The sequence below is a fragment of the Patella vulgata genome, chromosome 2 (assembly GCF_932274485.2).
Source record: "Patella vulgata chromosome 2, xgPatVulg1.2, whole genome shotgun sequence".
NCBI classification, from domain to species: Eukaryota; Metazoa; Mollusca; class Gastropoda; family Patellidae; genus Patella; species Patella vulgata.
Window position 1 is genome coordinate 72444738 of NC_065880.2, and position 15338 is coordinate 72460075.

The 15338-nt window shown below is 33.3% G+C and overlaps 1 protein-coding gene across 1 annotated transcript; it reads left to right on the plus strand.

The window, feature by feature from the left end:
- Window positions 1-1583: 1583 nt before the first annotated feature.
- Window positions 1584-10432, plus strand: LOC130010299 (dehydrogenase/reductase SDR family member 11-like). The gene is made up of 7 exons (XM_050536016.2): window positions 1584-1787; window positions 2189-2398; window positions 3221-3315; window positions 4008-4137; window positions 8576-8665; window positions 9289-9354; window positions 10372-10432. Exons 1-7 carry the CDS (start codon window positions 1656-1658, stop codon window positions 10411-10413), a joined length of 765 nt encoding a protein of 254 aa, XP_050391973.1. The 5' UTR covers window positions 1584-1655; the 3' UTR covers window positions 10414-10432.
- The last annotated feature ends 4906 nt before the right edge of the window (window positions 10433-15338 follow it).

Sequence of the window (15338 nt, forward strand, 5' to 3'; positions counted from 1 at the left end):
AGGGGGGTTGGATGGCCGAATGGTTAGCACGTGCGCGTTGTATCATGAGGCCTGTCATTGAGTCACAAGGAGTAGGGTTGCCTGACCAACCTCCTGGGTTTTCTCTACGGGTCCTCCGGTTTCCTCCCACTGCTAAAGACCCCTATGCGCAAGCGAATTATTAATATAAAATTAAACCATATGTTAGTCCCGAAATGACCTAGTCTGTGTCGAGTGGATGTCAAACCCCATTTCTCTCTCTCTCACAGTTGGGCGAAAGAACTATTCCTTTTTACAACTTTCATAATTATACAAATTTACATTATGACAATTTTTGTCTATAAAGTTTATTACATTAGTGGTGTAGCCACTTTAAATCTTTAAGGGTCAGTTGACAGATGAGCAAATGATAACAATATATGACCTGTTTATATAAGTATATGTATTGACCTATAGGCCTATATCTTTTATCACACTTTGTTGCCAGGTATTATCATTTAGATAAACCACAGGTATGTATAAATGTTACCTATGAATTACAAATATTAATTTAATGCCTTTATTTAAAGAAGTATTCAAGATAAAAAGGGACTGTCCCAGGTATATTTTATTGAATATAACTGGTTATTTAACCATTTAGAGATCTTGTAAATATTGACTACCCCAGTTCCTTGCAGAAAAGTGATATATTAATACCAGTACACCCTTGGACAGACCCAAACAGTCCAAATGTGAAAGATAATTTAGAATTGTTCTGTGCAAATATTTGAAAGCCAGATTCTTGTTTAGCTGTGGTTAGATCCCCAAATGCCACACTGTAAATGCCTGGATAACCATGCCTATTCCAGTTGCAGTTTCAGTGGAACATATATATATATATATATATATATATATATATATATGATTACTGCAATTATAAAGTCACTCATACAAAAGAACACTTATTCTTAAATGGGTTACATAACACCCCTATCTAACAGCTCAGTATTTGGAGCTTCAGCTTACAGAAAAGGTGATTTTCAGACATAAACCCACTTTTATAAACAAACACCTTGTGAAATCTGTGATGGCTCTTTTAAAAGTCAATGAAATCTTTGTTGAATGAAAAGATGTTCGAATAAATGATATTACCTTTCAGTTAGACCTTTAACTTCAGAACTTTCCTTGTTCTCTACTTCTAACAGAAGAAAGAAAACTTATTGCAACAAAGTTTTCCTCCATATTCATAGACTTGCTGGATTGATAGTTTTTAAATTTATACCCTGGAATATTGTGAATAATGACCCTGACAATGATCTTTGACATCTATTCATTGGGATACAATAAGACTTAAAATTTACCAAAACAATAGTAATTTTGTGAAAAAATTAGGGCATGGTGCTATTGATGGGCTCTTAATTACATTTGCATGTAGACCTCACTTTCTCTCACTCTCTCTCTTTCTCTCTCTCCTCCAAAAAATGGTCCTGCCTTATCCCATCCCATGGGTACATATGCATTTTGATGTAACCTTTAGTATTACCAAATCCTTAATCATGAGTTTCATCTGACTTTAACAGTACTAATGCCAATAGCCAGATATATTTAAGAGTTATCCCCCTTTAATGCACAGGTTTATTTTTGGGGTAAATAATGGATCTGTAAATGTAGGTACAACTACAAAACATCATTAAAAAATGGAAAGGTGGGTTGGAAGAGTTGCCTTGGTAACTGGTGCATCAGCTGGAATTGGTGCTGCCATAGCAAGGGATTTAGTCTGTTTTGGAATGAAGGTTGTTGGTTGTTCAAGAAATATTGAGAATATTCAGGTAGTTTTTTTAAATAGTTGGCCTACTTTACTGTTTTTAATTATTTCATTTAAATTAAAGAATGATTTTGTTAACTAAGATTCATAAATGTTGGCCATTTTATAAAGTATTACTAGTATAGGATACTGTTGGTCAGATGATTACAAGCTATAAATTAGATCTCTATTATTTTGTCAACTTTAAACTAATTGTGTTACAAATATTTCTGTTATTGTTAAAGGAAATGGATTTAAAGAAAATGTACTTACATTCATTGTTCAGTTCATTTTTTGTCCCTTTTAAAGAGACAAAAAGACTAAGATTTATTTTGTTGTATGGCGAAGTTAGACACAAATAAACCTCTTTAGATGATCTTACCAGTAAACTTAATCAATGTTTTTGTGTATAATTTTGAATTTCAGAAGTTAAGTGATGAGTTAAAGAATGAGAAAGGATCATTAACTGCTATAAGATGTGATTTAAGTAAAGAAGAAGATATTATAAAGATGTTTAAAACTATTACAAGTAATGAAAGTCTTGGTGGTGTAGATGTCTGTATAAATAATGCTGGTCTCGCTCATAATGCACCAATTTTATCGGGCAAAACTCAAGAATGGAGAGAAATGCTTGATGTAAGTACTGGTTATCCAAGTTAAAATGGCTAAATATCTTCCATCTTGTTAAAACTGAAATTATCAGTTTCATTTGTTTTAAGGAATGACTATTTGTCCACAGTTAAAACATGTATTATAATCAATTTGGGGGATGGGGTGGTCTAGTGCTCTAACATGCACTTTAGATAAGGTTTCATCAAGGAGTAGAGTCATGTGCACAACCTCTGTATTTTCTCTAACTACTGAAGTCCCCTACCATGCAAGCGAATCATTGAAAATGAAAAGTGTACCATATGTTAGTCCCAAAATGTGTTGTGTTGAGTCGATTTTGAATCTCATTTCTATTTCTCACTCTATAATCAATTTTGTGTTCCTTCCTATATTGATACAGTAAGCCAAAAGTAAAAACAGAATTAGTAAACAAACCGAATTTGCTTGATCATACGAAACATACAAAACCGGTCTCACCAATAATCAAAATAACAGATTAACCGTAATAAACATTTTTTTACCCTAATCAAACAGATTTTACTCGGTTAGATTTCAGTGACTAATCTAATCTATAAAAAGAAATATAGCTTTGGGCAGTGAGGCGGTATTGGAGGGTCGACTGAAGAAAAGCAGTAAGGGTACAAGTCAATGAATGGTGTGGTTCAAACAAAATTTTAGAACATAGTAAAAAGTAAATGTTGTTACAGTAGGTCCAATTAATTCAAAAACACATTTATTTTACTATTTAATAAGTCAATGTGATGGCAGTGAGTAATTGTACAAGATTTTTGAAGTTTTATTAATTATATTTAAAGAATGTATATTGCAGTTTATTTTATTATATAATAGGTGAATGTGATGGCAGTAACTATTTGTACAAGAGAAGCTTTTCAGTCAATGAAAGAAAGAAATGTAGATGATGGTCATATTATATTCATCAACAGGTTTGTTACTTCTAGTATAAATAATGTCCTGGAACCTAACTAGTATATGGTTTTAAAAAATCATATCAGTATGCAGTGGGGATCAGTACAACTTCTCCATACAATCCCTGTCTTCGCTCCTAGTGGTTTCTTTTATTTTGGCAACTTTAACACATGTCGAAAAACTTTATTTTACTTTACCGCGGGTGGATTCCCAATAAATAACGGAATTTAATGGCATAGTATTAGAACATCATATTGGATTAAATTTAATAACTGCAATCAACAAGCACAAAATAGAAATTGTAATGGTAGACGGGTCACAGGAAAACTTGAGGATGCAATTGGAAGAGTTCAGGAGTCTAAATAGGGAAATGGTTTTAAGTTGTTCGATTTAATATGAAGTCAAATGTATGTGCTAATACAGATTCCTGCCAAAGATGGTTACCTTAATACATCCTTAAGAGGTTGAGATTTTACATTTTTATATACAATTTTTAAAACCTTATAATCTTTGAGTGGGATTTAGTGATTGAGCACAACACAATTTACATGGAAAACAATCACTGGTTTATACACATATAGCATGATGGTTCAAGAAGTGTTCTCTTATCAAAACAAAACCATTTATATTTAATTAAATAAAAAAATATTTGCAAAATTATCCATTTCCTAGGTCAGGTAGACTGAATATTAATTTAATTATATTTTAGTATGTCTGGTCATCGTATTCCACCTAAGACTGCAGTACATTTTTATTCAGCAACTAAATATGCTGTAACAGCTTTAATGGAATCAACAAGACAAGAACTTAGAGAACTAAAATCACACATTAGAGTAACAGTAAGTTAAACAGTAGGACGTTAAACCCCATTTCTTTTCATTTCACTGTTATCTGAAATAAAATTCAAACCATGAGGTTATTAGGGTTCCACACTGCGTAGCTTGTGTGAAACACTATTGTTTTTGTTTTGGATTATTAGGGTTCCTCCCCATGCGTAGCTTGTGTGAAACACTATTGTTTTTGTTAAAATTATTCTTATTATTATTCTTATTATTATTATTATTTTTTTTTTCCAATTTGATTGTATCTCAGAAACTACTTGTCGGATTGATTCGATGTCTTCGGTTTTACTGGAAAAGTGGGTGTGACTTAGAGATTAAAGCTATTTCAAACGTTCTGCGACAATGCGAAATGTCCAAAATCGTCAAATTTGTCGATTTTTGAAATATTGCCGTAATATTAACAAGAATCGTCAGATTTTAAAATTGGATACATTTTGACATAGCCAGAGACAAGGCACATAGCCACGGTTCTTTAGATTTTTGATTTTCCACGAATCGTCGGAGATATTAGGCGCCAAATTTTGAAAATTTAAATTTTTACAAAAAACTTTTTTATTTATGAATATTTTAATGTGGTATTTTACCCAGGGTTAAATATTCATCTGATTTGACCAAAAATGGCACCATTTTTTGTCATCGTAATTTTCCTTGGCTGCCATTGGCTAATTCAGTTTTTCAGTCCTGGATTAATTATTTATTGCTCGATTTGTATAAAACAAAGTTCATATGCTCCGGTAAAGTTACCTTTCAGCAACGGAAGTGACATAAATTTAGCAAAAACTACAATTTTGACAGTTCGGTACCACTTTTTCAAAGCAAATATTATTTTTTTCAAATCTGGTATGACTGAAAGTGTGTGCCCTGTAAAGGTGCAGAAAACATCGGGCTCAGTTTTTTTAATTTCGATTTCGTTTTCGGGTCATTTTGATTTAAAGGTGAAAAAAGGTGAAAAAATGAGCTATTTACAACCCATTCAGGCTTTTCATATTTTAAAATATTTCTTCGCAACTTTCATAAACTTGTAGCATAAATCCATACGAAGAGAATCTATCTCAAAATTAGTTTGTAATATGAGCAGTTGCCGAGAAATGGTCAATTTGGCATGAGTCACTCTTTACGCTATTGAGTCTGTAAAAGAGTCAATTATTATTGGATTTTCATAAAAGTGACACCATTTGATGCGTAATGTCAATTGTGACTAGTTCAACCCAATTTAACATTTTCCATGTCACCGGAAATGACGAAATTTGGGCAAAAAATGTATTTATAGCCTTCAAAACAAATATTTTATTCAAATGAGTCTGATTTGTAATGTTTTTGAAATTATGATATTTGATTCCAATCAATTAATAGAATGAACCCATACGATCATATAGATATACGATCATATAGATATCACAAAATGGTTTCTAACTTGTTCAGTTGCGGAGAGATAGGCGATTTTTAGCAGGTCCATTTTCAAGGTTTTTTGTCCATAAAAGTGTCAATTATTATTCGATTTTCATAAACTTTTCACTTTGTGATACCTATACCACTTACGATTTCAAACAAGTAATTTAAGATTTTCATTATCACCGGAAGTAACGTCATTTTGGCAAAAAATGTATTTTTAGCCTTCAAAACAGATATTTTATTCAAATGAGTCTGATTTGTAATGTTTTTAAAATTATGATATTTGATTCAAATCAACAAATAGACTGAACCAATACGATCATACAGATACCAGAAAATGGTTTCTAACTTGTATGGTTGCAGAGAAATAGACGGTTTTCTACAAGTCACTTTTCAAGGTTTTTGGTCTATAAATGTGGCATTTATTATTCGATTTACATAAAATTTTCACCATGTGATGCCTTATGCCATTTCTGATTTTATAAAACTAATTGAACATTTTTATTATCACCGGAAGTACTGTACACTTACATGTCTCAAATGTATAAAATGAATTGATATTGCAGGATTTGGTTGATTCGGCGTCCATTTTATTTGATGTGTACAATGCTTATTTGGAAACCTGTTTAATGGTTTCATTGGTACCGAAAGTGACATATCTTTAGGGTAACGTGGCACCGGTGAAACCCGTCATTACTGCTTCGCAGTTCTAGTTCTTATTATTATTTTTTTTTTTCCATTTTGATCATATCTCAGAAACTACTTGTCAGATTGATCCAATTTCTTCGGTTTCACAGGGAAAGTGGGTGTGACTTAGAGATTAAAGCTATTTTGAACGATCTGTGACAATGCGAAATGTCCGAAATCACCGAAGTGGTTAATTTTTGAAATTTTGTCGTAACATTTACAATAATTGACAGATTTTAACATTTGATACATTTTGACATAGGCAGAGACAAGGCACGTAGCTACGGTTCTTTAGATTGTTGATTTTCGATGAATCTTCGGAGATATTAGGCGCCAAATTTTGAAAATTTAAATTTTTGCTAAAAACTTTTTTATTAATGAATATTTTTTGATGATATTTTATCCAGGGCTAAAGGGTCGTCTGATTTGAGCGAAAATGTCAACAATTTTTGTCTAAATAATTTTCCTTGGCCGCTATTGGCTAATTCTGTTTTACGCTCCTAGATTCATTAATGATCGTTCGATTTGTTTGAAACAAAGTTCATATGCTCCATTTTCCAAAATGTCATTTTTTTTGTTACCGATAAAGTTTCCTGTCGACACTGGAGGTGGCATAATTTCAACAAAAACTATAATTTTGACAGTTCGGTACTACTTTTTGAAAGCAAATATTATTTTTTCAAAATTTGTTATTACCAAATCGATGTGCAATGCAAAGGCGCACAAAACAGCGGACTCGTTTTTTTTTAATTTCGATTTCGTTTTCGGGCTATTTCGATTAAAAGGTGAAAAAAGGTGTAAAATTAAGCTATTTACAACCCATTCAGCATCTTAATATTTTAAAATATTTCTTCGTAACTTTCATAAACTCGTAGCAACAATCCATACGAAGAGAATGTATGTGAAAATTAGTTTGTAATATGAGCAGTTGCCGAGAAATGGGCAATTTTGCAAGAGTGACTTTTTACGCTAGTTTGCCTGTAAAAGAGTCAATTATAATTGGGTTTCCATAAAAGTGACACCATTTGATGCGTAATGTCAATATTAACTAGGTCAAGCCAATTTAACGTTTTCAATGTCACTGGAAATGACGTAATTTGGGCAAAAACTTTATATAGAGCCATTAAAACCAATAATTTATTCAAATGAGTTGTATTTGTTATTTGTTTAAAATTTTTATATTTGATTTAAATCAACTAATAGAATGAACCCATAAACAATAAAGTGTTTAATATATTTAAAGCTAAAGAACAGTACACTTATATCCACTCTGCCCGTGTTTTTCCCCTTTGTCTTCTTTCTGGACGGCCCATGAAAGGTTTTAAAAAATGTCTTTTCCGATAAATTTCCTAAATTTCTAAACCATCTTCAAAACAGCAAAATGTAATAATAAGTACACGTGTCTTGGCTCAGCTTACTGTACTCCAAAAAATAGAGGGCCCGAGTCTTAAATTTTAGATTTAATTGCCTATATTCCACAGAGAGAGATAGAAACCAGTCTTTAAAAATACGTTTATTTAGTATGGCAGCAAATCTAGCACTGAAGGGTTCCCCTGATATACAAACTAAATCCTTTAGTTAGGTGATTTATCATCCAGAATACCAGATAAAAACAAAAACTCACTTATTCCTTAACCCTTTAATACCCAGCGTATCAGATATGCACACCTATATGGAATATTTTAATTATTTACTGTTATAATATGAATTTACGGTTATAATATGAATTACCACTTATTCCCTGTTGAATAAAAATCGGTCACCGGGTGCAGCTGTACAACTTCAAGGACCCTGGCCTCCAGTGCCTGGGACCAACTCTACACTTTCTGAAATGTCAATAAAAGTTCTGGAATGATTTTAATTTCAAAAAATAAACAGTTAGCAAAACATCAGAAAATAAGTGGTTGGGACACAGTATATTATGTCCCCACCACTAAAAATATTGGTGGGAATGCGTCCCGGTGTCCCCACCGGGATCTGCGCCCATGTCACTGATAGTAGTTTGAAGAGAAAAATTATACTTAATTCTTCAAATAAAACGTTGATCCTCATCTTATCATCCAAACTTAAGGTCACACCAATTCAAATTCCTGTTCTTCGGGAACACCTACTAAGACTTTGGCCTTCTATTTCTTTATAAACAAAAACTATAATTGATTTAAAATTTTACCGAAACACTGAGCACAAAAATTAAGTGGGTTATTTATTGATCAAAATTGCAAAGAACTAAAAATTAACTTGGTTAGGCCTTATTCCTATCAAATAGTTTGTTCAAATGAATTGCAGCAGATTCCTTCTCAAATTTAGCAGACTAAGATATGATAAGCATTTGTTTACTGTTCATTTTATTTTCTAGGGAGTTAGTCCTGGTTTGGTAGAAACTGAGTTCTCCTACAGGATGAATAAAGATGAAGAGAAAGCTAAAGCTCTGTATTCTAGCATCCTGGTATTTGTCTTAAATATAGATTTATTATTACTAATATACTAATACTGTTACAAATATCAAATTTCTTACAGCTTCATCCACCCTAATATGTACTAAGATTGATTATTTAACATTTAATTTAGAAAAAATCAAAATACCAACGCCAGATGATCTCCGGGCATGGACTCAATCAGATTAAAAACAGGCCCATCAATTAGTTTCATAGCCAATAAGATGGCATCAATGTTGTTACATAGCGAGCAGCATTAATCGATGTAATTTCAGTTTATCATATCTTTATAAATACTGAATGTAATGATTCAGTGGTGAAAAACTTTAGCACCCTTTGTCCTAGTTCTGTTCATCTAAATGAAATACAAATTTTCCTTTCAATTGTTGGGGTTGACCGTGAGTAGGGTCATCTGCCTAACATCATGCATTTTCTCTGGGTCCTCAAGCTTCCTCCCACTGCCAAAGACCGCTACCTGTGAGTGAATTATGTTATATGGTACTATATGTTAGTCCAAAAGTGACCTTGTTTGTGTTGAGATGATTTAAACACATTACCCCCTCTTCCTCTCTCTCTTTCTGAAAATGAATATAATTAAAATTTTGTCAATTAACTATTTATTTTTATATTTTAGTGTTTGAAAGGAAAAGATATCTCGAATGCTGTTGTTTACGCATTACAAGCACCATCACATGTTGAGGTAATGATTATTATTTTTGTGTATTTATATATAGGAGCTTTATAATTTATTTTTAAAATGAGATGTTATTTTAGATAAGACTAGAGAGAGAGAGAGAAATGAGGTTTAATGTCCACTCGACACAAACTAGGTCATTTCGGGACTAACATATGGTTTAATTTTATTTACATAATTCGGTTGCACGTAGGGGTCTTTAGCAGTGGGAGGAAACCGGAGGACCAAGAGAAAACCCACAAGGTTGGACAGGCGACCCTACTCCTTGCCACGTACAACCGGGGATTCAAAAACGACAGTCGACTCAATGACAGACTTTATGATACAGCGCGTGCACGCTAACCATTCAGCCATCCAACCCCCCTTAGATAAGACTATGAAGCAAATGAAAATAAAATGAAATGGGGTTTAACGTCCTACTGTTCTGCTCCTAAACTGGGCTAATGAAGACGGGCATATGCCATGCATTGTGCTATGAGGGAAATTTTGCCCGGGCAGCGGTGCTAGACTATGAAGCATGTTTTCAGTATATACTATATAACCTGATTCTGAGTACATGTTAAGGGGTCAGGCTACCTGAAAATTTTAAAATAGAAACATCTCATGCAGCCCTTTTCAAGTGATGAGGGATTATCTAAGAACCAGAATGATTTTTTTATATGGCCTTATTTTATCTTTCTTGAATGTTTATTTTCCATCCTCGATAGCTCACAATTCTTTTAAAGCTTGTGAACTCAAAACAGGACAAAGTCTTCCATGGCAATATTGAAAACTTGGTGTGATTGATGATTCGGACCAAAATAGGAACCCTTTCAAAATCCACTATTTTTCAGTCACAAAATTGCTGTTATTTCCCAGTTTACATTAAAATCTTGTGAATAAACCTTAGCTTATGAAGTTAAAAGATTAGAAGGGCTGTAAGATAAATGTGTAAATATTACTTTCTCCCTACAAATCTTTTGATACTACCTGGAAGTATGGCTGGATTTTTTCAAAACTATTTTTACATTTTATTTATTTCAGATAAATGATGTCCTTATAAGACCAACAGAACAAACATATTGATTTAAAGAAAAACCCCAAGGTGATCTATGGGCCAGTCATTGCCCAGCTGGAAAAAAAATATCTAAGAAAATTACTTTGTTTTAAATATGTTGCCAGGCAATGAAACATGCCCACAGTCACTAAATTGTCTGAGGCAGTACACAAGTCTGTCGGATTGTGAATCTTTATGCAAAATTTCTATACTGCATACTATTGAGACTTTCACAAGATTACATGACATAATCATGGGCAACAACTCTTTCAGTAATTATCAGAAATTGTTGCAATGAAATGAAATGAAATGGGGTTTAACGTCCTACTGTTCTGCTCCTAACCTGGGCCCTTATTCACGAAAACTTAAACTAAGTTACAACCGAAATACTGCAACTTCATTGGATATATGCAAATTGATTTTACTGGTCAGCCAATCGAATTGCAGTATTTCTTAAAATTTCGATTGTATCTTAGTTTAAGTTTTCGTGAATAAGGGCCCATGGCTAATGAAGACGGGCATACGCCATACAGTGTGCTATGAGGGAAATTTTGCCTGGGCAGCGGCTCTATGACCTACTCTTATATCGAATTCCAACTGCCAAGGGACCTTTTACACGCATGCCAATGTGTACACGGGACCTCAGTTTTTCATCCCATCCGAACGACTAAATAGCTGTTCTCGGCCAATGCAGGGATCGAACCCCCAACCTCCAGGCTGGCGAGCCACGTCTTACCCAGTTAGCCACGTGATCCCCAGAAATTGTTGCAATTGTTATTCATCATAATAATCAAAAGTAAGAACATAGATTTATTGTAGATTGGATAATGACTTTAGCCTTTAAAACACTCAAGTGAACAAGGGCCATAACATGTTAAGAGTGGTCACAAGATTTGGAGTAAAACTAGTATGTAGTAGTTATTAGTGCGCTTTCCGAGGTGTATCGTTGAAGATCAGGGTCGAGGCCCCCCCCCCCTCAGGTGGTCCACGACCAAAACTGTCCTGATCATCACCGATACACCGAGGAAAGGAGCTAATAAGCCAAACATCACATTTTGTATTGTGAAGCGAAATGTGAAAAATAGTATTTATTATCGAGTCGTGTCAAGCGAAATGTGACAAATACTTTCTGCTCTTTCATTTAGCCCTTTCTGTGCCTCACGTTACATTTCGTGGTAGAATGATTTCACAGTGGAGAAACGACCCGAGTAGTATTACATTTACATGTGCGTCTTGCTGCGTTACTCTGAGCGTAAAACAGTCACATGTTTTTTTTAGACTGCACTCCGTATTAAAAGATGGAGGAAGTGTTTGATGAAGTCGGTGAACATAGAGCCAACCATATCGTCAAAACAACTTGTCCCTGGCGTAAAGGACTGCAATTATATTAAACGTAATGTAAAGGACACTGCAATACGTAAGTCAACCCTCATGAAATGTGCATCGGCGGATGGTTCGTCCGTTGAAATTTATTTGTAATAAAATTTATGACATTCTAGGCGTCTGTTTTCAACCTGCTAATTTTCAATGCTTGTATAAAAGTGTTCGTTTGTCGGAAATGAACAGTACTCATTCTGGAAAGAGTTTTATTAAAGGTTGCCACTGGCAACGAGGTAGAAGTTGGATGTAATCATTCTGATCGAGACAGTGACTTTCCTTTTCAAGCTGCCGCTCCTGTCCTCTTCTAAAACTTATCTTCCCTGTTGGTCACATTTTGCAATACTTTTGGCACTATTGACAACAAATGTTCTTGTCATATTTCTCATTGATTAGTAAGGCCCCACCCTAGGTGAAAGTGGACACTAATCTCCAGTAGTATTGAGTTGAGTGGACACTAACATCCAGTAGTATTGAGTAGAAAGGAGGTCCAATCTTTGTGCCACACCCACTCCAAAATTCTTTAGATCATAGAGAATGATAACTCTAAATCTCCACCACTGAACAAAACGGAACCCACACTGTCAATTTATAAAATAATTTTATTACATGTATTTCATTTGAGAATACTTGTAAATTCATAACAATTAAATATTAAAGCTGGGGAAGTAACAGAAAGCAAAATAAAAATTAACTTTTAATTCTGGATGCAGAGGATTTGGGTTTTTTGGGTTTTTTTTTTTTAATGGAGTTTAATTTAATGTCCACTCAATACAAACTAGGTCATTTTGGGACTAACATGTTACAATTTTATTTTATTAATTCACTTCTACCAGAAATCTTTAGCAGTGGGAGGAAACTGCAAATAAGCTACAATGTATTGGACTTGGACAGCCGACCTTATTCCTTGTCACATAAAAGCTAAGGATCACAACCACCTCACTTGACTCAATGACAGACCTTATGATCTAAAGCACAATCACTATTTCTTTAATCTGGTGGAATTTTATTTCATGTTATTAAATTATCTAGATGGGTAATTTGTGTAGATTAGTAATAAATTCATTCATACTGTTGTTGTCCTTCCTCACAAATAATGAATACATCATTTTAAAATTTTGGTATTTAGTGAACTATATTCCTTTTTAAACAGAACATAATTTTGAATTACTTTGAGTGCATTTATGATACATTTCGAAAAGTAGGACATTAAACCCCTTTCCATTTCATTTATCATCCATTTAAAAATTGATCATATATTGATTCATTTTATTGATAATACTGAAAATTTAAAGCAATAAAAAAAGATTTAAAAACACAGAATAATAAAAAAATAACATACCAATACAATACTTATTAAAATGCAGTAAACCAATTCCTTGGTAAATATTTTAAAATTCCCCAATAAGCACAAAAATTAAAGAATAAAAAGTTTAATAATAATACACATTAATACAACTTACAAATCCCATACACTCAATAAATTTTTTTAGGCCACACCAATTTGATTTTTCATTCTTCGGGAAACAACTGTAAATATTTTCCTATTTCTTCAGGAAAAAGATTAATATAAAAACCAAAGGTACTTGGTTGTGCTATTAAGACCTTTTAGTTCTAATTATATCAGTTGAGAAATTTTAAAGATGGGTTCCCAGAAAAGTATTTATCGGGTGGTTATTTCCAATTAAAGTATGGTAATTTTGGTATATATATCTTTGTGAAATTTATATGCAATATTTAAGTTAGTGAAACGAAGAAGCCTATTGAATTTCAACAATTTTTGTTTATTACGTCTATAGTTATGGCCCTTGTTTCACTTTATTGAACCTTGTGAACGCCAAAAGTTATCACCCGATCTTTCTGAAATTTATATGCATTATTAAGATTACTGAAACGAAGAAGCCTATTGAATTTCAGCAATTTCCGTTCATTACGTCTAGAGTTATGGCCCTTGTTTCACGTTATTGAACCTTGTGAACGCTCTAACGCCAAAAGTTATCATCCGATCTTTCTGAAATTTATATGCATTATTAAGATTACTCAAACGAAGAAGCCTATTGAATTTCAGCAATTTCCATTTATTACGTCTAGAGTTATGGCCCTTGTTTCACTTTATTGAACCTTGTGAACGCTCCAACGCCAAAAGTTATCATTTGGTCTTTGTGAAATTTATATGCATTATTTAGATTAGTGAAACGGAGAAGCCTATTGAATTTCAGCAATTTCCGTTTAATACGTCTAAAGTTATGGCCCTTGTTTCACTTTATTGATCTTTGTGAACGCTCTAACGCAAAAAGTTATCACCCGATCTTTGTGAAATTTATATGCATGATTTAAATTAGTGAAACGTAAAAAGCCTATTGAATTTCAGCAATTTACAATAATTACTTCTATAGTTATTGCCCTTGTTTCACTCTGTTAAACCTTGTTAATGCTCGATTGATGATAGTTATCATCTGATATGTATGAAATTTATATGCATCATTTAAATTTGTGAAACAGGTCTATTGAATTTCAGCAATTTCCGAGAATAATTTCTAGAGTTATGGCGATTGTGAACGTTTGAATGACAAAAGTCATCATGTGATCTGTATGAAATTTATATAAATTATTTAAATTAGTAAAACGAAAAATCCTGTCAAATTTCAACAATTTCTGTAGATTACTTCCAGAGTTGAGACCCTTGTTTCAGTTTGTAGAACCTTGTAAACCCTCAAACGACAAAATTTATAATCTGATCTGTATGGAACTGTCTTGTAAAGGCCCCCATTTACCTACAAAGGAATAAATATGCGACAACCCTTGACGACCGCTCGGACGATTTAGCTGCTGTGGGCGTATGTTTTGTTGCCTGGCAACCTATCTTTTGGGACTAGAACTCAGTTATTGTTTGTAAGTTAATAGACTAATATTTTTTTTAATATATTTTCTTTTCTTTTAAAGATTAATAAAGGGGTAATGAGACCAACAGAACAGATTTATTGAAACTGTAGAGACATTGTAAATAATAATAAAATATGTGTGCATAGTCATATATAATCTTTTTATTTGACCATATTTTCAAGTGGATGTATATTGTTGTTGCCCCTCTTCGTTATGGACCCTCTAGAGGTCAGAATATTTATCCGGTTTGGATTATACTTAAAATATATCTTTATATCCTAGAGATTTCGGTTCCTTTTGATATTCGCACATATTGGACCATCCCTTCCTGGAACATGGACGCTGATTTGTACAAAAAATCACTTTTTTTTTTTAGCTCGTTCTCTGTCCATTTATTGCAAAATGTGGTTGTATCTTGCATGGCAACCACTTTTTATACGCCCACATTTTCATGTGGACATATATTGTTGTCGCCCCTGTCCGTCCGGACGTCCATCCACAATTTGTTTGTGGACACTCTACAGGTCAAAATTCTTATCTGATTTTGACGAAACTTGAAATATAGGTTTATCTCCAAAAGATCTTGGCTGCTTTTGATATTGGCATGTATCGGATCGAAACATCATGGATTATGGCCCCTGTTTGTACGAAAAATCACGTTTTTAGCTTGTGGACCCTATAGAGGTCACAATTT